This window comes from Musca vetustissima, unplaced genomic scaffold (assembly GCF_032173495.1).
Source record: "Musca vetustissima isolate MV318-11 ecotype Yass unplaced genomic scaffold, APGP_CSIRO_Mvet_v1 utg168959, whole genome shotgun sequence".
Lineage (NCBI taxonomy): Eukaryota > Metazoa > Arthropoda > Insecta > Diptera > Muscidae > Musca > Musca vetustissima.
This window is the reverse complement of record NW_026885867.1, coordinates 1,073-27,334: the sequence shown is the minus strand read 5'-3', so window position 1 is coordinate 27,334 and position 26,262 is coordinate 1,073. Positions and strand designations below refer to the sequence as shown.

General features: G+C 34.4%; 1 protein-coding gene across 1 annotated transcript; it reads right to left on the bottom strand.

Annotated features, from left to right (window-relative positions):
• Nucleotides 1-673: 673 nt before the first annotated feature.
• On the bottom strand, nucleotides 674-22,693 carry LOC133333162 (fatty acyl-CoA reductase wat-like; the record flags this gene model as incomplete). Its single annotated transcript, XM_061541492.1, has 7 exons — nucleotides 674-767; nucleotides 9,462-9,719; nucleotides 9,781-10,023; nucleotides 10,085-10,286; nucleotides 10,356-10,617; nucleotides 22,244-22,492; nucleotides 22,562-22,693. Coding segments are annotated over 7 exons (1,440 nt in total), but the record flags the coding sequence as incomplete, so codon positions are not given.
• Between the last annotated feature and the right edge of the window lie 3,569 nt (nucleotides 22,694-26,262).

Here is a 26,262-nt window from a genome sequence, read left to right as displayed (position 1 = left end):
GAAAAATCTAAATTATTATCTATTGTAGACGGATTATTAGTGGGTATTTTATTACTGTAACGCTTCCAATGAAATCACGAACAACAACAACAACAGCAGCAGCAACAACACAACCACACATAAATTCAATACAGAATACATTAAATACCGAGAATTTAAGTATTTTAATTTACAACAATAACAACAACAATTTAAATATAACCGAGGAAATAAAGACACACTTCCATATTCATGAATTGTAATCGACAATATTATGCAATTTCCAATACACTGACCTTTAATTAAATATTGATTGAACCTTTTTTCCTATTTTTCTTGATTGATAGATAGATAGGCGACTTGCGTTTCAGGTTGTTTGCCCTTTTCTCCATTATTAAAAAAAAATTAATAAAAAATATTAATGTTGTCGTTGGGCAAGTTTTGTTTAGTTACTTAAAACGAAAGCATTGCTGCTATTAATTGTTTAATATTTTTTTTTTTTTTTTTTGCCTTTCCCATATTTAAATAACATCAACAATAACAATTCAATACCAAAACAAATTTGTTTATTTATTGTTAGCAAATCCATGATGTAGTTAGTAAAGGGGCGAGAAAATCTTATTAACTAAAATGTAAAAATTAAAAAAATACACATTAAACAACTAAACATAATCCACTTCCTTGGGAAATATCACTATGACAGGAAAATAAATTTCAAAAATGACCACAGCAACCAGGCAATACCGGCAAAGGCCACAAGGTGTACGGCACAGTGTAAAATTTGGAATCTAAAATTAAAAATAGAAAGCAATAAAATTAAAATAGTTTTTTATATGTATTCCAAATAATAAATAAATAAATTATGTTAATGTTTATTTGACTTAATTATTCCGATTTTTATGATATAGGCTTTGATTTCATTATATCCATGTATATATCTTAGTGTATGACAATTGTGGAAACAAAAAGTGAGATTTATTACGAAAAGTAATTTTTGAATAATGTTTGTTTTAAATGATGGCCTTATTATTGAAGTATAAGTATCGTTCAAATCGGCCACAGACCTCTTCACTTTCTGTCGAAACGGCAAAGTCGACTTTTGCGCTCGACTACATATCCCTAGTTCATACTATAGCTATATACGTACAGAGGGGCGCATGTCAACACACTGAAAAATTAATTCATATATTATGTGATCAGAAAGTGTTGCCAATGTCCGGATTTCTGTATTTTATGAATGTAATTCAAAAATTCTTAAATACTGGTTTCATGTCAGAGAGTGTGAAAAAATAACTTTGGAGTGTTGTTTTTAATTTTTCTATTTTGATTTTATGTTTTCTTCTTTGTTATGTCTTGTCTCGTTTCTTCGAATTTAGTTACATGCGTTATTACAACAATCATGTGCGGTTTTGCTCGTATCAAGTACAAAACTAACAACAACGAAGTGAGGGGGGAGTTGACGTTCTGTTTTTATACCCTTCACCACACTGTGGTACAGGGTATTATGTCTTTGTGCATATGTTTGTAACAGGCAAAAGGAGTCGAGATAGACCCATGGTTCCTTTTGAGAATATGCATAGAATCACTTTCTGAGTCGATTTATGTTGATGTTAAATTGTAAACAAAGTACAGTTCGCATTTATGATCCGATTTGGATGAAATTTGGCACAGCTCACTTATTTGGCCCAAGGACGAACCCTATTGAAATTGGAAAAAAATCGGTTCATATTTAGATATAGCTCCCATATATATTTTCGTCCGATTTTAGGTAAATGGTGTACCAAAGTCCCTATATATCCTTCGATTTGCACGAAATTTGGTACTGCCTACTGAATTAGATCTAGAATGACGTGTGCTAAGTTTCGTGATAATCGGTTCATATTTAGATACAGCTTCCATATGTAGTTTCGCCCGATTTTAGGTAAATGGTGCACCAAAGTCCCTGTAAATCTTTTGATAAGCAAGAATATTGGCATAGCGTACTAAATTAAGTCTAGAATGATGTGATGGTTTTAAGCAAATTGAACACTAAAGATCCATACTATAGTTCGATTGACTATGGTATGGATTTCTGGCAGGTTTGCTTGAAATCGGTTCAGATATAGATATAACTTAGCTTCCATATATAATTTCGACTTATTTATGTTAATTGTACGCCAAATATTCAATGGGTGTCTGATTGAGATTAAATTTTAAACAGTATAGCGACGTGTTTTCGGATACATATGTAAAATATACCCAAAGTGGTGAAGGGTATCATATAGTTGGCCCTGTCCGACTTTACTACTTTCCTTACTGGTTCTTCTTCGGGGAATAAGAAATGAAAGTACAAGTCGCTGGTATGGACCATTTTTTTTTTTCAAAAATATCCGTATATATTAAGAATATGAAAAGAATAATACAGTCTTTGGTCCTTTTCTGGTTTCTGTAGAGAACACAAGTAGGAACTTTTACTTGGGAACGGTGTATCTGCTAAAGAAATGCTTATTCTTTATGATGATATTTTTTGATTAGTGACAACATTTTCATATTATGATCATATGCACTCCCGGAAAACATGATGTGAAAAAGTTACTAGAGGGATGATTCACCTTAAATCTATATAAATTCTATTGGGCAAATATGGAAGTTATATTAATATTTGTAAAGGAATTTACATGTACATATATGGTTTTTTGTTTCCATTACCACACAAGAGAATGAAAACATTGCGAATTTTGCTAGACTCTAACAGAAAGTTGATTTCTTTAGATATATTATATCCGAAATTGTACTAAGCGGATGGACCATTTAAGACACAGTCGAGGTCAAGATTTACATCGATTCAAATAGAGATTTCATGCCTTTTTATGAATTTTTTAACATTGAAATAGCTCCAAAAATGACCCTTTATGTATTCGTAATCGAAATAAAAAATGTTGAACATCGTGAATTTATTTTCCATTTATTATCCTCCGCATACATATTTTCGTCCGATTTAACGATAGTACCAAACTGAGCCGAGGAAATCGTTTGATTACAAGCAAATACCATAAGTTTGTTCGATAGACACGAGACTATGTACAGCGAGCTGCATCATACCGAATGGATATGGGCACTTCTCGCAGTCACTTACACGACTTTCAGAAGCAGAATCAAATTTTAAATGTTAAATAAATCGAAAACTATTACATTTCATACAGTTCACCCTTATTACTTTTTTTGTAGAACTTTAAAAGCACTATCAGTGGTAAAAAAAATTTAAGGGCCTCCGGTTTTTATCTTTCGAAATAAAAGCCACAAAAGAGTGGTCACTCACGCGACTATACATGACCTTAGACACCATTTCTAATAATGGGAAAAATCTGAGAATTGTTTGAATATTTTGAACTTTTAATATTCCTTACTTGAATAAGAGATATCAAGAATTATTATTGCACTTTCAAAATATCAGAATTTGGCATACCTTTATTTGCGAAGAATTTTTCTCGGTCAATGTGGTATTTATTTGTATGTTTGTCTTTAGTTAACGTATTTAAGCATAATTGGTTTACCTTTTTTTAGAAAAGCCCATATGTCAAGTTTTTTTTAAATCGGCCCAGATTTATATATGAGCTCCCACATTAATATCTTCCGATTTCATATCAATGGGAATCATTTAAAATGGCATTTGGCAATTTTTAACTTATCGTGCATCTCATCAGTACTTTCATCCTGATAGCAAGTTCCATCGTGGATACAGCTGGATACGCTTCAACTAGATCCTTCAGATCATCATTGTTCACAGACGTTTTGAGTCTTCCGCGCGGCTCATTTTACAGTGAAAAATCGCCAGTCCGAATTTTTTCAAACCAACAAACGCTTGGTTTATGTTGTGTGCTGCTTTTGCAGCACTTTTACCAAGTTTGTACTCATATAAGAAAATTACAATAAATAAACTCAAAAGAAAAAACAAAAGGGAAGACATTCGAGAAAACCTATTTTGCTGAAATGAGTCTCTGGCAATGGACAATACGACTATTAATGAGGTTATGCCAAAGACAAAAGTATAACGAAAACAGGGAGACAAACGTCCGCATGTAAAGAGAATCCGACATTTCATACGCGCCAACCTAAAAGTTGTCCCCGTTCGACTTTTGTACTTTTCTTACTGGTTTGAAATAAGTCACATGTTGGAAAGGTATGCATGCAGTCCGATGTTAAGTTTTTTTTTTTTTTTTTTTTTTTGAGGAGAGTACAATGTTTTTTTCATTGATTTTCACCTTTTCACCCTTCACCCTTTTGGATCGGAATATTGGTTTTAGACCCCAAGTTTATAGGGGCCAATTGCGTTGCAGACAATTTGGAGTCGGTTTTTATATGTCGGCATGTTTGGTCGGTTCGCATAATCTCGGAATTTTCGGTCTTTCCCACATAGGGTCAATATTTCAATAAGTTTTTGTCTCGTATGCAGTATCCAATTTAATCGGCTGAGTGCATATCCTAATATTTTTACCAAACTTGCACTAAATCTGAAAATGGGGTCTATAGGGCAACTGTTCATTATATTAAGCGCATGGTGAATCTTGTGTTGTCTAATATCGATATATGTGAGATATTAGTATTTCCTATTTGTTGGGGTTTCAAAGAAGAAGTATACTAATAAATTCTATCCCCCGATTTATACCTTATTAAGTTTTAGACATTCAATTAGATATGAATCTAATATACACTAGATTATGGAAATTGTGGTACTAATTTTATTATTGAAATAAAATGATCTGATATCCTTTTATCATTATTTGTTAATTTACTTTAATTATTATGCATTTACTAAACGCTTTTGATGCGTTAACCCAATTCTAAAAATAACTTGACGTATAAAAAAATAAAAATGCAAAATAACAAATATGGTAAATGATTTAATTTTTTGATTTATATGGGAGTGTTTTTTTATTATTAACACGTAACAACAGAATGTTACTAAATAAGAATTGACGTAAATGAAATTACTTATTTTGTTGAATGGACACAAACAACTTGCCGCAAGTATGGAAAGTTTTCAATATTTTTGTACTTTTATTAAACAAAACGGAAAGAACGAATTAAAATTGATTTTTGAAAAAAGCGATCAAACGTCATAATTATATTATGGAACATTTTTTCGTTTGTATTTTAGTCATAAAACAACTTACTTTGCTATAATAGAGCCATATTCAGATACTAGATTAAATATCACAATTCACGAGAGTTGTATGCAATTATGGAACTAGTTATACGAACATTTCTTCTTCGACAAGGAAGAAATGTTTTCACTTATATTCCGGTCCATTGAATTGGTTATAAAAAAATATTTCTCTTCTATCACCTTTATAACAGAAAATTACCATATATTTTTAGATAGGTACTTAAATTGATTTCCTGAATCGATTTCAGTGGACTTTCGACTAGACATTTGTTATAGGAGAAATGCTATAGTATCAAATTGTTATAGTTATGTTAATGAAAATGTTTTTTTTTTTTCAGTGATAATAAATTGTTTATACCAAACAAGATCGTTATTAGAATCTTTAGTGGACAATAGAGTAAAGTAATTTGTTTAGACATATTAAAATAATTTTATTGAAAATAAAATTTAAAAATCTAAGGTTATTTATTAACGTTGTTATCTAGTGCTAACAATATTTAGAATTTTGAATTTTAAAATATATTCTAGTAATAAAAATAATAATTAATGTTAATTATAACTTTAGGATAAGAAATGTTTTGTATTACTGGGTCAATGTGCAGTGTTAAGGGTTCATCGACTTATATAATTTGCTATAATTAAAATTAATTAACAGTCAACCACAAAATTTCTATTGACATAGAAAAAAACTTAACATGTCATTAGGTTTTGTTGACATACGCTTTATGTTACAAATACAAATAAAACCTGTGAGCGGGGCAATATAGTCGGACGGGGCCGACAATATGATACCCTCTTCCATTAAGAGAATTAATCTTATATTAAAGGTCAACACACTTCTTTATTTTTTTGGAAACTTTTCTGTGTCATATTTTCCCGGGGTGAAAAGTTTGTAATTCTTAACACAAAAGTATTGAAACATTTGATCCGCTAAATATTGCCTTATTATTGTCAAAATAGTCATTTTACTTTGTTACTAATTTTGGCTTCTAGAGCGACTAGGAAAACAAAAATAAAGGGTTCTTAGTTGATTTCATCCTCTAAATATAATCTGATCATTACCGAAAATTTAAGGCGACGTCCTTAATCATAACTGGACCTACATGAAAAATTGTATAAAGAATATCGCGACATGTCCGCCCTCTAGTAGGTTACCGGTAGTACTAATAAAATACCTGAATTTGTAGAACCCAGTAAAGTTTTAAGTATAACTTTCGCATCCAAGTGCGTACATTAATGTAATCTATACTATAAAAGAGTAAAGTGATTGACCGACTGACTGATTTAACGATTCATCAATGCCCAGACTAACCGGCTGAAGCTAGAATCTTGAAATTTTGGGTGAGTGTCACTCTTGGCCCAAATGTGACAGATAAGGCTGGGTTTTTGGAAATTCGTACTAGAACCGTACGAAAAGTACTAAAAGGTACTAATCTATACTAATAAAAGAGTAAAGTGATTGACTGACTGATTTAACTATTCATCAACGCCCAGACGAAACGTCTGAAGCTAGAATCTTGACATTTTGGGTGAGGTTCACCATTGGTCCAAAGGTCACAGATAAGGCGGCGTTTTTGGAAATTCGTACTAGAACGGTACGAAAATTACTAAAAAGTACTAAATGTGATACCATTTGTATTTGGCGAACTGGTGGAGCTAGGACTCTGAAATGTGGTTTGGTGGTCGTTGATGGAGTGTAGGATAGATGTACCAAAGGGTTTTTGGAAATTCTAACTATAACTATCCGAAAAGTACGAAAATGTACTAAATTTGGTACAATTCTGTAGCATGTGAACGGATAGCATTAAAAACTTGAAGTTTGGAGTGTGAATTAAGGTTGAGATGTAGGGTCCATTTTGAGGAGATGGTTTTGAATGTGCCTACTCATGTGTACGAAAAGTACTATATGGTACTATATTTGGTACAAATTTGATTTGGATTTGGATCGAGCTGGAATCCTGGAATTTGAAATTAAAATTACCGTCGGAGTGTAGGATTGGGATATAAACGTAGTTTTGGAAATTTTTTACTTATGTGTACCAAAAGTACTAAATCGGAACAGTTTGGATTTGGGTGATCCTATAGAGCGGGAACAATGAAATTTGGAGTCAGGATCACTGTAGGGGTGTGGGATTGGAGTCAGGATTCAGTTTACGAAAATAAAAGTTATGGGTACTAAATGGTACTAAATTTGGTACAATTTGAATTTTAGGTGAACCAATAGAGCTAGAATCATGAAATTTGGAGCCAGGATTACTGTTGAGGTGTAAGATTGAGATATGTAGGAAGTTTTACAAATTTGTAGTAATGTGTACAAAAATTTGGTACAATTTGAATTGTGAGTGAACCGATAGAGTTGGAACCCTGAAACTTGGATTTGGGATCACTGTGGGGGTGTAGGGTTGGGGTATGTAGGAAGTTTTGGTAATTGGTACTACTGTGTACTAAATTTGGTAAAATTTGAATTGTGGGTAAACCGATAGAGTTGGAATTCTAAAATTTTGATTTAGGATCACTGTGGAGGTGTAGAATTGGGGTATATAGGAAGTTTTGGAAATTCGTACTATTGTGTACTAAATACAATTTGAACTGTGGGTGAATCTATGGAGTTGGAATCCTGAAACTTGGATTTAAAATCACTGTCGGGGTGTAGGTGTGGGTTAATTAATTATTTGTGGGTGAAATTTGAATTTGGAATCATTGGTTGAGGGAGGACCAGAATCGAATCTACATGCAAACTTTCGATTGGTCCATAACTGTTGGCGGAGAAAGATGTCTAGATCATCATCAATATAATCGGTACACTTAAAGATGGGTCTAGATGGGTCTCCGCTATTTCGTGACGTTACAAAAGCTTGTGTAGGGTATAATAAATATATAAAAACAACTTCAATTTGTCTAGAGAAAGAATTGTTTAAAATTACCCCAATACTTGTTTTTCCTGATCATTTGAAAATCATTCAAGAGAGCACCAAAGTCGGGTGAAGCCGACTATATGATACCTTACACCTGTATGAGTATAGGTGTGAGTGAGGTGCTCCTAATACAGCCTAATTTGTCATGAAAACGAACTGAATATATGGAAGCTATACCATGATCTGAACATCTTTGAATACAAAATACCTCGGACTTGAAGCGATTTTTGACTTGGTCGTCTGTGCCAAAATGAATACTCATCGGATTGCTGAAGCGTCATAGTTGCACCTTGACGCATATTGGAGCTCTATTAAAATCTGAACCGATGGTAGAGGATATGACCGCATGCATTACAATTTAAGATATAATAATTAATATAGTGCTCTAAAATTTTGCACAGATGTTGTAAATACTAATTGGTTGTAAATTGGTATTTTGGGTTCTTCGTGCATTCCTTTATACTCAAAAATTATTAGTATTGTCTCAAGTTTTGGGGTAGTCTCCCTATAACGGTCCCCTTAATATTCTGTATTTTGGAGATGTTCCACCAAATTTTCTGCAATTTGATATTTTTGTTCACAATGTATAGCCAACCTCCCAACTACAAATTATCGTTTTACGACAGCGGGGTTTACGATCCGGTACGACCCAAATCTTACTTGGTCAACGTCTGTAACCTCATCCCTATGTGTAAAAACAATAGGGCTGCTACAAAAAACAACTCAAAACTATTAATATATAAGGGTACCTCCCAATATTCGGTATTTTAAGGGTGTTACACAACAGGATTGAGTGTAAATATATATTTGAACCATTTTTAGTTCTGAAATTTGGTACCATCTCCAACTCCCATCTTCGGACTTAATCTACAATTGGTAATAATATTGCGATGTGTATGTTCGCTGATCCTTTGGGAATGGGTTATGTTTGTTACTCCAAAGATTTTTCTATAGAGTAAAGATCTGATTGTGCTTGTCATTATAAAAAGCTGGTTTTTGACTTCCACAAGCAATCTATGACATATTTCGGTATATTTTCTTCAGCGAAGGGAACCATAGCGTTTCATTACATTTACAAGTAAAGACAGTCCAATACCATTATTGACCCTCCTACATGCTTCCCAATTCCATGCAATACAATGGCTTGCGCATTTATACCCTCAGCCTTATGGCCATGGGCATGTACCCTTTGATACTGTAAAAAAAATTCCAGACATTTCATATGCTCAAATACGCTCTTATAGGAGTCTGATAGATTTTATGCATATTGAATTTCCACATCATGGTAGTATAATAAGTTGATCCGTACGTACCAATGTTTATTTTAGGTTATGCATATCCATACATGCATATGCACATCCATAAAAATCTACTCCCCAAAATATTTAACCCCGTATTTTTATTCAAATACGATTACTTACTTTCTCAGCAATTTCTTGGCCTGTGGTATTGTCGATGGATCTTCTTTGGCCAAAAATCGTCTTAAACCAAACAAACTATTGTAGAAATATTGACTCCAATCCAGTGCAGCCATATCAAAATTATATATTCTGCGATCATCGGCTGACATAATTTTCCATAAATTCTTCGTATTTGTTGTGTCGAAAGTAAAGCTGTTCTGTAAAAAGTAACGCAACAAACTGCACTGCTTGTGGATTTTCTTATACGCCTTTGTCATCCTGAAAAACCACAATAAATTATTAAAAAATAAAATAATAAATACATTTTCAAATATCTTACCTAGGTTTCTTGCCCAATAACAGCAGTACAAAATCAATAAAATATCCCGGCAAGATGTGATAGATTAAGATCAGGAAACGATAGAAATAGGCATTTTGAGCGAATATTAAAAATGGATACCAGATCATACTGGCCAGCGGTATTTCCACACCATGTTCTTCGACGAAACGTTTATAAGCACCCCAGTGCAAGGTGTTCGATTCATCGGGTACCAAATTGTAAATTGGAGGATCGCTGGAGGGTCTGAATGGAGATATATATTTATAATATCTATTGCATCCTAGTCCAAATATTTCCAACTTACATTTGCTTAACCGCCGTTGCTGTATACCAAGCACAGGCCAACATCATATTGGCACAAAAGTCCACAGGCACTAACCCAGCATTTTGATTAGGATTACCATACATGACACGCAATACACCATAGGCAGCTCCATATAACACGCTCATGGGTCCATATAAATTATCAATCCAACCGGGAACAGGTTCAGCACTTGTGGGTAGGACTATTTGTAAAAATCAAACATCATGTAGTTATTAATAAAATCTGCCTAACACCATATATTTATACTCACTTATTCCCGGCCGAAATATGCATACCGGTAAATTGCCACTATATCTCAGCACAGCCTCCTCCGCCAAGGATTTTGTAAAGCAATATGTGTTGGGATACTTTCCCACCATATCCACTTCCATGCGATCAAATTTCTCATTGCCCAAAATATTTTTAATGCACAGCAAATCTTCGCTATTAATACCCAAATGTTCAGTATAGAAACGTTCTTCCCCGTGCAAAGCCAAACAATTGGCAAACGCTGAGGAAACGTGAACAAAGGCCTATATGGGAGGAAGAAGAAGAAAAAAAGTTAGAACTAGTAGCTCATTGTTATTCCGTGCTGTAAATAAATCATTGATTACAAATTAAGATGTTATCGAGTCAAAATTTTGTCTCACTTTCGCCCACCTCCTACAATTTGCTATATGCAAAATCTAAGGTGCAGGGCCATTAAGCGAGCGTTCATTCATTCAGTTACTGAGTTATTATTGTTAGGTGATGACACTTGGAATATCAATGAATTGTAAGAAAATAAATATTCGATTACATTTACATATTTACAGTGATGACATGTTCCTGCGGATTTTAAATTATAAAGTAAGGAATAAAATCACACATTAACTAGAAATCTGTTGAAACTGAGCAATAGATAGTGAAAACATTTTAAAAAATGTTGGCGGGTTTCGAATCTCCAAACGGATCCTCATCAGCTCCATTAGCTTTTTGTTAGAGGTATTCTCCCCAGAAACTACCGCTACAAAAAACCTTTTACACCCAAATGTTTCTTGTAAGTTACAAGTTGTAACAAATCGATGTACTTACGCTACCAGCAATACCACCTCACCTGTCTATGTGGTAAACAAGGCATTTGAAGACAAATACATACGTTTCCCACTGCAATGTGTTGTCACTTTGCAACGAATGCACAAAACTTTGTTTTTGGGAGTGGGAAGGTAAAACAAATTATTTAAAAAAAACATAATTTTTCAAGATTTTCGTAAATAAAATTCAAGACATTTTTTAGGGACCATAAAAATCATGTAAGAATCCAAAACATCAAATGCCAAATTATTATTATTTTTTCAAAATATGCCCACAAATTGTCTCTAGGGTTTAGGTCGGGACTTTGGGCTAGTGTATCCAAACCTATGTCACAGTTATAAAGAAGTCACATCCGCATTATATGTAATTTATGTTTGTAACATTGAAAATGTGACTTGTTGTTCCTGATAAAACCCAAAGTCCATAGCACAAATGTTCGTCCAGCGTTGTTTCTATAAAAGCTAAGTCTCCCATGCCTTTACATGATGTGCACCCCTATATGATTATTGACATTTTTCCAAATTTTACTGTTTGGATGACGTTCTGCCTTTCTTGTGCTTTAACTCTGGTAGACTCATCGTTATAATATAACATTATTTTGGTTTTATCTTGTCTATATTTGTACGTTTTTTCAAAATTACCTCCATATCTCAATACTATAGGACATTCCTGATCGTAGCAGAAATCTATTTCTGTGCCCTTCACCACACTGTGGTACATAGTATTATTTCTTTATGCATATGTTTGTAACAGGCAAAAGGAAACGAGATACACATGGTTCCTTTTGAGAATATGCATAGAAACACTTTCTAAGTCGATTTATGCATGTACGTTCGTCTGTTGATGTTAAATTGTAAACAAAGTACAGGTCGTATTTATGATCCGAATTGGATGAAATTTGGAACATCTCATTTATTTTACCCAAGGACTAATCCTATTGAAATTGGTAAAAATCGGTTCATATTTAGATATAGGTCCCATATATATTTTCGTTCGATTTAATGTAAATGGTGACCCAAGTCCCTATATATATCCTTCGATTTGCACGAAATTTGGAATAGAATACTGAATTGAGTATAGAATGATGTTTGCTAAGTTTCGTGAAAATAGGTTCAGATTTAGATATAGCTCCCATATATATATATATTTTCGTCCGATTTTATGTAAATGGTGCACCGAGCGCCCAAAGTTGGGCCGTTTGCCATAAAATTTTGTACCACGTACTGAAATTAGTATAGCCTAACGTGTGCCAAGTTTTGTTGGAATCGGTTCAGATTTAGATGCAGCTCTCATATATATTTTCGTCCGATTTTAAGCAAATCGTGCACCAAAAACCCAAGTTTAAGCCGATTACCACAAAACGTACTGCACAACGTACCACAGTGCGTAGTGTCTAACGTGTGTCAAGTTTTGTTAAAATCGGTTCAGATTTAGATAAAGCCCTCATATATAGTTTCGTCCGATTTTAAGTAAATGGTTCACCAAGTACCAAAAATATGGCAGATTGAAGCAAAATTTTGCATAATGTACTGAAGCTCAACTTCTGTAAAGTTTCGTTGAAATTGATTCAGATTAATATATATCTCCCATATCTATTTTAGTCCGATTTTGTTGCACAACGTACTGAAGTTACTGTATCCTAACGTTTGGAAAATTTCGTTGAAATCCGTTCAGATTTGGATATATGTAGCACCCATATATATTTTCATCTGATTTGAAGTAAATAATGCACTAAGGGCTCAAAATATGGCCGATAGGCCCATACTGATTTTCATGTATGTCAGATTGACATGAAATTTTGCATAACGCACAACATTGTGCACAGAACGATGTAATTGATGTTTGCTTTAAATCGATTTACATAACTTTGTCCCATTGTAGTAAAGGACTATATATCTGTCCAAATAAAAAGTTTATTATAGGATAAATTCGGGTCAATTTTAGATAAAGATCACATATCCTTCAAAATCGCGCACATATCCTTAGAATGCGTCTCAAGAATACACCCATAGTGGTGAAGGGTGTCATAAAGTCGGTCCCGTCCGACTTTACTACTTTCCTTATTCTTATAGTATTTATTTCCCAAATTAATTCCAAATTTCCTGATTCGAGGTCTATAGTTTTACCCAAATACAAATTTAAGAAATTTGGTACATATAAATATTTATGTCAATAACTGCCAATAACAATCCAACGGAAATCATATTTCCCAATTTGAGGATTCCAGCTCTATTGGTTCACCAAAATTGTATCACATTTGATACCATTTAGTACACATGAGTATAATTTTAATTCTTAATTCAAAATTGTATCAAATTTTGTACCATTTTGTACACATATGTAACAATTTCCTTTACTACCTATAAAATTTCCTTTACATACAATCCAATAACAATCTTATTTGCCAATTTCAATATTCGGTTCACTCAAATCCAAATGGTACCACATTTAGTACCCATAAGTACGTATTTACAGAACTTCCCACATATCCCAGTTATATTAATTCCAAATTTCAGGGTTCCAGCTCTAGCGGTTCATCTAAGTGCAAATTTAGTTCTTCCAAAACTACCTACAGTACTAACATCCAAAACTACCTACATATCCTAATTCTAGACTCCAAGAGTATGTTAATTTCAAATGTCAGCTTCATCTGTTCCTCAAAATTCAATTGTACCATATTTAGTACTTTTTGTACACACTTCCCAAACCACCTCCTTATATCGACTCTACTTCTCAACCTTGATTCCCATTCCAAATTTCAAGTGTTTATCTCTATATGTTCTCAGGCTATGAAGTTGTACACAATTTAATTAGTTCGAATTTCCTTTGATAAATCTATCCTCAAGTTTAAGACTACCGGTCCGACAAATACAAGTGGTACCGTATTTGGTTCTTTTCGTTCCGCTCCAGTACAAATTTCCAAAGCCCCAGTCTGTTCTGACACCTTCGAACTAAGAGTGACCTTCCCCCAAGTTTCAAGCTTTTAGCTTCAACCGTTTTGTCTGGGTGTTGATGCAGCGTTAAATCAGTAAGTCAATCATTTTACTGTTTTATTAATGTTTATAGCAAACTATTTAGTGGAGGTAACAATAACTATTTCAATATTTAAAATCGATATCGATATTCACTCCTTTAATCCCTAAACTAAAAGAGACATCACATCCATCATCACACTAATTAAATTGATTACGGCAACCTTACAATAATTTTTCTCTTCAGTTGTTTCGTGTGTTTCATTGAAGACGGGCGCGAGTTGTTTGTCGGGAGTTTCGCGAGTAGTGTTTTCTTTAATTTCGGTAATAATTTAATGGTCTATCATCTGTAAATTTTTACAAAGTGAAGTGAAAAGTGTTTGACGCAAGTGTTTAAATTTGAAATTATCAAATCATTGAAAATATAATTATTTGCCAATAAAAAAAGTTGTGTCAAATAAAATTGGGGCTATGTGTTTTTGTTGTTTCTACCATTTGTTCTTTGTTTTTGTTAGTGATCATTTCGTGGTGGTATGGTTTGTTTACGTTTTTCATTCGTGTCATCCTCGGTCGTCTGAACAATCGTTGTCGTCGCAGTCGCCGTTGCCGTCATCGTTTGATTTCTATTGCACTCGTGAGCTTAGAAGAGCAAGGCTATGGGACACGAGCTTTTCTCCAAGGTAAGAATTGTATGTTGAAGAGTTGTTGTTGTTCTAATATTACTCACTTGTGTGATTGGCAGGGATGGGAAAGTTAAATTCGCCCACAGCTGTGTTGCCAATATATGTGTGTGGGTCTTTAAATAGGCGTGAGATTTTATAACGTCCACCATAAGGTAGAGTGTATATTAAATTTGTCATTCCGCTTGCAACTCCTCGAAATATTCATCGGAAACCCCACAAAATATATGTTCTTGATCAGAATAAAATTCTATGTAGATTTACGCATGCCCGCTCGTCTGTTGAACTCCACATAGAGATTGTAATATTTAAGATAATGTTCTGACATTTTGCATAGATATTGCTAGTACCCCTAGGATGTTTGCTATTGCAAAATTTATATATTGGTCCACGTTTTAGTGTAGCCCCCATATAACGATATTCCCCAATACTCGGTATTTTGGGGATTTTAGTCAGGCTGTAATTTGTTGGTATTTGAGGTTCTCCCTGAATGATACATATCCGTACTAAAAATTGTTATATTGACTTATATTTTGCGGTAACCTCTATATATCGGTACCACCATTATTCGGTATTTTGTGGATTTCGGTCAGGTTTTTGGGAATTTCAATATTTTTCTTGCGTATTTTTTAGGTCTTTATAGACGTGTATTATTTTAAATTATATTTTAGGGTCCTTACATATGCATGGGTTCTTTTTAAATATTTTCCTTACACAGAAGTGGATTTTTTACCCTATACAACTATGGTGTCAGGGTATTATAGCTTTGTGCAGCCCCAAGAGCTTGTAACGCCGCGAAATATTGGAAGTATACCGATCATCATATCTCGACTAGCTAAGTCGATGTAGACATGTATGTCCGCCTGTCCATTATAATTTTTAAACACGATACAGGTCGCAGTTATGGACCAATCTTCACGAAATTTTGCATGCAGGATGGGTTCTGCCCAAAGAAGGTCCCTATTGTATTTGGTAAAGATAGGTTAATATTTAAGGGATGAAATGTACCAAAAACTTTACTTTTGCCTATTTTTCTGGTCGCTCCAAAGGTCGCAATTATGGTCCAAACATCACGAATTTTTACATGGAGAATGGGATCGGACCCTGACTTTGTGTTAAATGGACCCTTTGTGTGAAAAATGACAAACTTTTATATATTATTTAGTAACGCATTGCCACACTAGAGGGCGGAAATATAGCGCTGAAGCCTTTGAAACTTTCCACTCGGATCCAGGGATGGTAATGAGAATACCTATAATTTTCGGTGGTGATCAGATAATAATATTGGGATTTTTCGAGTCGATCTACAGGCCTCAATTGAAAGCCGAACATCACAATACAACCCATGGAGAAGGGAATCTGGACAAGTAATTAGAAGAGCTGTACTTAATATTAGTAATATTTGTTGACCTCTAATCGGTCAGGAGAGTGCAAATATCTCGAAATATTGTCCAAGTTCAGAATATAGAACCAGAGAAACATTTCCGTGGAAGTTGTGTAGGGTATCTTATGGTCGGGTCGTCCGACTATACTGCTCCGATCACTGGTTTTTAATTAAGTTTTTTCGGTCCTTGCATAGACTTATGCTACCATTTGTATTTTTATGCTACCATTTGTAACCGGTACAGATAGAACTCTTAAATTTGGTATGAGGGTTACTAATGGAGTGTAGGATAGATGTGCCAAAGAGCTGTTTTTGAAGGTATTAAATTCGGTACAACTTCTTTTGAATTGTATGGATTAAATAGTAATGGAAATTTGTACTTATGTGTACTAAATGGTACTGAATGCGATACAATTTTGATTAGGTCATAAAGGAGGTGGGAGATGGGAATTTTTCAGATTTTCCGAAAATTTTCAGGATGACTTTAGGCAAATTTTCGATAAAATGGGCCGCCTTAAAAAAAAATTAAGAAGGATGCGTGGTTGAAAATTTTCAGAAAATCGGAAAAAAATATTTTTTTTACAGTGGCCCAATTATGGTCGCTATTGGTGTGTTGTTTGAATAGCTCTTCCGACATACGGTGATTTCTATGAAAACAATATAATAAATTAATACATGTTGTATTCTAAAATAATAATACAAGTTCGAAGATGGGAACAATCCTTCTGGCACCTTCCTCACAAAATGCAAAAATTTGATTATTTGTTAATCCATTTTATTAAGAGAGTGGGGAAGAAGCACCAGAAGCAGTGGACGGATGTGCAAATTGAGAGTTATTGTGTCCACCATTCGGCCGGACAGAAAAGAATTGTTTTAAACGAATTTGGTCCAAGGAAGCATAATAACATAATATTTCGATGACACACATTTTTGCCGTATAAACGTGTATATACCCTCATTCGTCAAAGACTAACATTATAAATATAAGAATATGTTATAGGTTATAGGAAAATAATATTATCGCATAAGGCTAAATAGATGCGCCAATTCATGGAAAAATTGCTATTACAAAATCCACTCCTGCATGTCTCATAAACCTATTTATATTGTCAAAAAAAAAAATACACATAGTTCGAACTACAGCTTATATAGTTTCACAAATTTATAGCAGCTTACATAAACTCAATTGATTAATGAATTTCCCCTCGCATTTATTGCCATTACCAATTATTAGTACTTTTTTCATTGTCTTCCTTGAATATGTAAATTTTGCAAATATTTAATGTCTTGCAATAATGAAAAACTACTCCGAGATAAGTCGGCTACAACTAAGCCAACATGACACTTCCACATGTATCTGGGCATCGTATAATTTATGTCGTTGCCAGTTTGACTCCAAAGACGCCAACGACGACGTCGAACAAGAAGAAGAAAAACACTCCATGTGATATATGATAGGAGGAGACGCCTTAACTTGAGTAAAGAAAATAAAATAAAAAAATTGGAAAAATCTACACATTAAACCATACTAACGAATTATGCAATGTAAAAGTGTGTTTTTATTTTCTTTTTTTGATTTTCTTTAAACACACTATAGCTTTTCTTTATATAATGCCAACAAATAGCTTCTCAAACTCTTACTCTCTTTGCGAATTGGCGAGGGAAATGTGAGTTTGGAAAATGTGGTTTTACAAGTCCATCCATTTTCATTGTCTGTCCATTGTTTAAATACGCGCAAGCACATACTTCGTCATATACATGGGCTAGCGATGGGAAACATTGATGACAAGCGGGTTTGGCAGAGGGTTGCCGTTGTAGATTTTTGTTAATTTTATGTCGAAGTCAAAATGTTTTGTTCTATAAAAAATCCACGCCTATTGGTCAGATAGTCCTTGAAAAAATCTTCTATAAAAAATCCACGCCTATTGGTCAGATAGTCCTTGAAAAAATTTTCTTTAAAAAATCTACGCCTATTGGTCAACTAGTCCTTGAAAAAATTTCTTTAAAAAATCTACGCCTATTTGTCAGATAGTCCATGAAAAAATTTTCTTTAAAAAATGTACGCCTATTGATTAGATAGTCCTTGAAAAATTTTTCTTTAAAAAATGTACGCCTATTGGTCAGATAGTCCTTGAAAAATGCTTGAATGTTCTTCAAAAATAATCCATAAAAATCATTATTCAAAAAATCTACGCCTATTGGTCAGATAGTCCTTGAAAAAATTTTCTTTAAAAAATCTACGCCTATTGGTCAGATAGTCCTTGAAAAAATTTTCTTTAAAAAATCTACGCCTATTGGTCAGATATTTTTTTCTTTAAAAAATCTACGCCTATTGGTCAGATAGTCCTTGAAAAAATTTTCTTTAAAAAATCTACGCCTATTGGTCAGATAGTCCTTGAAAAAATTTTCTTTAAAAAATCTACGCCTATTGGTCAGATAGTCCTTGAAAAAATTTTCTTTAAAAAATCTACGCCTATTGGTCAGATAGTCCTTGAAAAAATTTTCTTTAAAAAATCTACGCCTATTGGTCAGATAGTCCTTGAAAAAATTTTCTTTAAAAAATCTACGCCTATTGGTCAGATAGTCCTTGAAAAAATTTTCTTTAAAAAATCTACGCCTATTGGTCAGATAGTCCTTGAAAAAATTAGTCCTTGAAAAAATTTTCTTTAAAAAATCTACGCCTATTGGTCAGATAGTCCTTTAAAAATTTTTCTTTAAAAAATCTACGCCTATTGGTCAGATAGTCCTTGAAAAAATGTTCTTTAAAAAATCTACGCCTATTGGTCAGATAGTCCTTGAAAAATGCTTGAATGTTATTCAAAAATAATCCATAAAAATCAACTGATATTCCTTGAAAAAATGTTCTTTAAAAAATCTACGCCTATTGGTCAGATAGTCCTTGAAAAATTTTTCTTTAAAAAATCTACTCCTATTGTTTAGATAGTCCTTGAAAAAATTTTCTTTAAAAAATTTACGCATATTGGTCAGATAGTCCTTGAAAAAATTTTCTTTAAAAAATCTACGCCTATTGGTCAGATAGTCCTTGAAAAAATTTTCTTTAAAAAATCTACGCCTATTGGTCAGATAGTCCTGCAATTTTGCTTGACCATTTTTGAAATTCCAAACCGGCCACTATCGACCACAAATATCCAAAAGCTCATTGAAAAAAGGCTACCATGGCGATATCTTGCAAACAATAACAAAAAAACTTTCATACAATTTCAAATACTGCCTATTTTCTTTTCGATGCCTCAGCATGGCTCAGCTTCAGCTTGTCTGCTTGCGACTTCCACTTTTTCTTCGTTGAAAGAAGAAGAAAAAAATTAGTTGCGTTACGTGATTATTGTTGTCTTTGGGATTTTTCTTTTCATGCAGCCGGTTTTATAGCGTAACTGGTATAATAGTTTATTTTAAATATACCATATCTTTATACATACATATGTATGTAATTTTATAATACTTGCAATGTTAGTTAATTTGTAATGTTCAGAAGCAGGCCGTCGTGCTACGTCGTTACAACTGTTTCGGTGGGCTTTGTTTTGCTGGCCACACATCTGCCAACTACCCGGTTATTATTGCACATGTTTTGACTTGGCTCAAGATTTTAGTAACCCGAAAACCTACATTTCCACTAGACCACCAGCTGTTGTTATTGATGTCGGTATGTGAGTAATTGTGGCCAGACGTGTGCTGCACTCCACCGCTGAATTGATGGGTAGCTTGCTAGTCGCGTGCTTTAAACCATGTGACGTTTATAAAAACCGGTATTTATGCGGAAGCTATTTAAAAAAAATCAGTTAACGATCTGATGTAAAACACTTAATTTCAACAATTTTGAAGAGTTTTGAATATTTAATGGTGACGCAAAATATGTAGATATGTAAACAACATAATTACACATTGCCAATGAAACAGAAGATATTAAGATGCAATGATTCCGACTTGTATGATAATTTTTTATGGGCATTCATATTTATAAGCCTGTCGGATTCGATCTGCTTTATACAAGTTAAATGTTTTAAATATTTATCAAAGCCAAAGGCATGGATTTAAAAAAAAAAAACTTTTTTAAAAACATGTTTTCAAGAACTATCCACAGCACTATCCATAAGCGAGGATTTTTTCAGAGATTATCCATAAGCGTGGATTTTTTTAAAATATTTTTTCAAGTACTATCTAAAGGCGTGAATTTTTTAAAGAATATTTTGTTAAGATTTTTATATACTTTTAATTATAAATATTTCATGCAAGCATTTATAGAGTTTTTTTTTAAATAAATAAACATTTTCAGGGATTTCTGCAATTTTTACAAGGTTACATTTTCGAGCTCTAAGGTTGGCTCTTGTACAAACTTTTTTTTTATTATTTCCATCAAGTTTTATTGAAAACTAGCATATGCCCGCAACTTCGTTAGCGAATGTAGGAAATTGCATATGTCAGAAAAAACAATCCACACATTAATATCGGCCATAGTACCATTTAGTACCAAATTTCATGATTTGAGCTCTAAAGGTTCACCCAAATCCAAAATTTCCATTTAGCACGCATTATTTCCATAAGTACCCTCTTCAACCATCCAACAAAACTTCATGCATACTCCGATCCTACACCCCCACAATGGTTCCAAATTCAAATTCCAGGATTCCAATGATCCTAAATCCAAGTTTCAGGATTCTAACTCTATCGGTTCACCCACAATTCAAATTGTACCAAATTTTGTACATAGTAGTACTTATTTCCAAAACCTCCTTCCTACCCCAAACCTATACTCCCACAGTCATCCTAAATTCAAGTTTCAGGATTCTAACTCTATTTGTGCAGCCGCAATTCAAATTGTACCAAATTTAGTACATAGTTGTACCAATTTCCAAAACTTCCTACATACCCCAATCCTACAACCCCACAGTCATCATAAATACATGTTTTAAGATTCCAACTTTATCGATTGACCCACAATTCAAATTGTACCAAATTTAGTACACAGTAGTACGAATTTTCAAAACTTCCTACATATCCCAATCCTACACCTCCACAATGATCCTAAATCAAAATTTCATGACTTCATCGCTTCACCCACAATTTAAATTGTAACAAATTTAGTACACATAAGTACGTATTTCTAAAACTTCCAACATATTTCAATTTTACACCTCCACAGTGATCCTGACTCCAATTTTCATGGTTCTATCTCTATTGGTTCACCTAAAATTCAAATTGTACCAAATTTAGTACCCATAAGTATTAATTTGTTAAACTGAATCCTGACCCTAATCTTACATCCCTACAATGATCCTAACTCAAAATTTCATTGTTCCAGCTCTATCGGTTCACCCAAATACAAATTGTACCTATTATAGTACGGTTTAGTACTTTTCGTACACATAAGCAAATATTTTCCAAAACTGCGTACATATCCTAATCCTACACTCCCACGGTAATGTTACTTTCAATTTTCAGGATTCCACCTCTATTTGTACCTTCAAATCAAATTTGTACCAAATATAGTACTTTTCGTACACATGTGTACACGCTTTCCTAACTCTCCTCATATCGACCCTACTTCTCAACATTAATTTGCATTCCAAATTTGAAGTTTTTAGCTCAATCCATTCACATGCTACGAAATAGTACCAAATTTAGTACATTTCAGTACTTTTCGGATACTCATAGTTCGAATTTCCAAAAAGCCCTTTGCTACATCTGGTGCCTTCAACGAACACCAATCCAAAATTTCAGAGTTCTAGCTCTACTGGTTCGCCAAATACAAATGGTATCACATTTAGTACATTTTATTACTTTTCGTACCATTCTAGTGCGAATTTCCAAAAACCCAGCCTTATCTGACGCCTTAGGATCCCCACCTAAAATTTCAAGATTCTAGCTTCAGCCGATTCGTCTGGGCGTTGATGAATCGTTAAATCAGTTAGTCAATCACTTTACTCTTTTATTAGTATAGATTATAAAATCAATGGTGTAACAAAAAACATTTCGGACTTAACCTCACTTGTCAACATTGACTACACCAAATGCCAAGCCGCCATCTACTCACCTTCAAATGTTTCATTTCTTTTGCCAGCTTTAACATATCGATGGTCGCTTCAACATTTATTTGCGTTGCATTGCTTAACGGTTCATTGAAACGAACTGTGGCGGCGCTATGAATCACCACATCAACATTCTCGATTAACTCTTGACGATCCTCATGGGATATACCCAAATTGGGTAGGGTACAATCACCGGCAATCGTTTTGATGAATTTCAGGGAATTGGGGCGAGCGGCATGTAATTTTTCAAATACCTTTAACAAATCAAAAATAATTATTTTTTTAATAAAATATTTTGTCAATAAAGTTGTCACATAACTCACAGGCTCCTTGAAGATCTGGGCAAATCGTTCGCTAGCATCTTTGCCAGATTTGGGACGGGCCAACACGTAAATATACTGCACTTCAGTTGAACGCAAGAGCTTCTCAATGAATACTGTAACAGAAATATGGAAGCAAAACAAAACAAAAATTAAGAAAATGAGAGGAGATAACACAAAAAGTAGTAAAATGGGAATAAAAAAGAATTGAAAAAATAACAGTACAGTATTAAAAACACACAAATTGAATTTAAAATTGATGATTTTTTGTCAGTTCATAGGTGTGGATTTTTTACATATTTTTCTGAGGTCCATTCATATGCGTGAATTTTTCTAAAATAAAATTATAGAGTCCAATTATAGGCGTGGATTTGTTTAAAGAAAATATTTTTTACAGTCCACATATGGGCTTGGATTTTTTTAAATAAAATTTTAGAGTCCCCTTATATGATAGATACCAAGCAACGGCTCTGATTGGCTTTAACATGGCAAAGTCCAGGCTTATCTTGGTCCCTCTTTCATCTCAATTGTGGACACTGACCTCCCCGTGGTGCCACCTGGGGTAGCTATTTTCATCATCCGATGTAATAGTGAGTTAATATGTGCCGCGAGTTCACCGGGTTTGTTGCCCACACTCGGAAAACCGAACCTACTATGAAAAAGCAAAGAAAAAGAAAACCAAACCCACCTAATGTTGACGACCCCCGCAAACGTATAAAGGACCACGATCTGCGAATCTGCACTTGGAATGTGCGCACGTTGTACAGTACAGGCGCATTGTTCGCTTTGCGGATGTACTCAAGAAGTACAAAGCCGATATTATTACCTTACAGGAAATGCGATGGAAAGGAATCAGCGTAAGTAAATCAGATGATTACGGCCTGTATGAAACGATACGTAAATTTGGCTGCGGATTTATGGTTAACAGGAGAATAAAATACCCCGTCTCCAGATTCACTCCAGTAGATGAGCGAATTGCTATAATCCGTATAAAAGCGAAGTTCTTCTACATCAGTCTTATTTGCGCCCATGCTCCGACCGAAGATAAAGATGAACAGACCAAAGACATATTTTGCGAGCGCCTAGAAACAGCATATGAATGTTGCCCTTACCATGACATTAAAGTTATGTGAAAAGATTTTAATGCAAAAATCAGAAGGGAAAATATCTTTGGCCCCACCGTCGGAAAAATCAGTCTCTATGAAGAAACATCAGACAACGGCATGAGGTGTTTTAAATTGGCGGCAGCAAAAAACATGGTAGTTTAAACATCTCGATATACACAAGCCCCCTTGGATTTCTCCGGATCGAACAAGAAATCAGATCGATCGTGTTGTGAAAGACGGAAGGCATTCATCCAGTGTTTTAGACGTGACAGTTGTGGCAGCCAAGATACGCACTTGTCTTAATGTAGCAGCAAAAGTACGAGTAAGTTGACGTCGAAAAGCTGGAAATACTACAAATAGCAGAAGCCTACTCTGCTCAACTTACCCAACTGCTTGACGAAAGCACCCCATGCCCAACAGTGGCAGAGAATTGCCACTCCCTACAAACCGCAGCAAAAGCAACACTTGGGTACCAAAGACCACCATCAAAAAATCCGTGGTACGATCAGGGTGTCGTAATGCTACTGAAATGGAAAACGCAGCGTATAGGGCAACCCTGCGGACAGTAGCAACACGTAATGCGATGGACAACTATCGGGAGAAAAGGAGAGAGAAGAAACGTTTTCTCAGAAAAAAGAAGAAAGAACAAGTAAAACGTGAGCGTGAGCAAATCGAGATGTACAGGAGTCAGAATGAAGTCCGAAAATTCTACTTTGGTGCAGGCACATCCTCCTGTAGAGATGAAAACGGAAACCTGGTGCCAGATACAGACAGTGAGCTGAGGATCTGGAAGGAGCATTTTGAAAAACTTCTGGTATCAAATAGTAGCGGTGAAGAGGATACCCCAGAACGAAAAATAGATCAACGCGCAAAACGTCCCGTAGACTTGGACCAACTGTGGAACTTGAGAACTACAGCTTCGAGGTAGTCAAAGACTTTATATACCTTTGTACCGCCATAAACAAAACGAATGACATCAGTTTTGAAATTCGGAGAAGGATAGTGATGGCCAACAGATGTTATTATGGTCAGAACAAAAAACTCAAAAGCAAGGTCACCTCCCGCCAGACTAAACTCACAATCTTCAAGACGCTGATATTACCCGTGCTGTTATATGGTTCTGAAGCATGGGTACTTGTTCAAGCAGATGAGGCAGCTCTTGGAGTATTTGAGAGAAAAATTCTCCGAAAGATCTATGGGTCGATCTGAGTTGACGCTGAATATAGCCGTCGAATGAACCATGAGTTGTAGCAGCTATTCTCGGACATCGACATTGTAGACGTATTGAGCTGTAGCGACTACGTTGGCTAGGTCATGTTGTAAGAATGGATGAAGATGACCAGCCCAGAAGGCATATAAAAGCGAACCAGCTGATGGTTCACGCAGAAGGGAAAGACCACGAATAAGATGGAAAGACCAGGAGGAAGACTACATTGCCGAATATGGTATTTAAAATTGGAAAAACTGCACAAAAGACCGACCCGCCTGGAAATCTTTTTTAAGCTCGGTTTATGGAACGAAAGTTCTGTCACAAGCCAGAAAAAATCCACGTCACTTATAGACGTGGATTTTTTAAATAAAATTAAAAAAAAATAATTCCATTTATAGGCGTCGATTTTAAAGAAAATATTTTAAAAGTTCACTTATAGGCGTGGATTTAAAAGAAAAAAACAATTTTAAATCCCCTTGTAGGCGTGGAGTTTTTTCAGGTCCATTCATAGGCGTGGATTTTTTTAAATTTTTTAGGGGTCCACTTATAGGCGTGGATTTTAAAAAATTTTCTTCTCAGACCCAATTATAGTCGAGAATTTAATTTAAAAAATATATATATATATATTTAGGAGCCCACTTATAGGTGTGGATTTCTTCACTCATTATTTTATTAGTAAACGAACGCACCTATTGTGCCTATGCATACATCAACCCAATCATACGTTGGCGTTTACGTTATGTTTTACGTTCTATATTAGGTTAATCCTAAACGTAACAAATTGTTCATCCAGATTTTTTTTATCACATATGACATAGACTAACCAATTAGCTCATTTTGGACAATATTAAACAAGAGAAAAATATAAATTTACAACTTATAAGGTATTGTATTATAATTCTATACATTTTGCATATAAATGTAATAAAAGTTAATATTCCGAAAATAGAAACCAAACAATTAATTTACATTGGATGAAACAATGGATGAAACACAACGACGCTGTAGTTTAGATCTTGATCCAGCATTTGAACGTTTTGTCCTGAATAAAATCAAACAAAAAAAGTATCGACAACTGAATTCACCATCTGACTCTACTGACTCACAAAACTTGAATATGAAAAAATCACAATTATTGAAATCTCCAAAAATTGAAATTGGTAATTATGACGGATATTCAACACATAGTCCAATACATAATGGAGGGCAACAACAAAATATGAATACATTAATTTTATCTGGGCGTAGATCGCCTCATTGTGGCGGGAAGCAGCGTACACCGATTATTGACACAACAAAGCTGCATCCATTTAATATCGGAGATGATGGTAATCTATTGACACCGTCACCAAGAACACCTACGGCTATACCAAATCTCTGGCAACCTT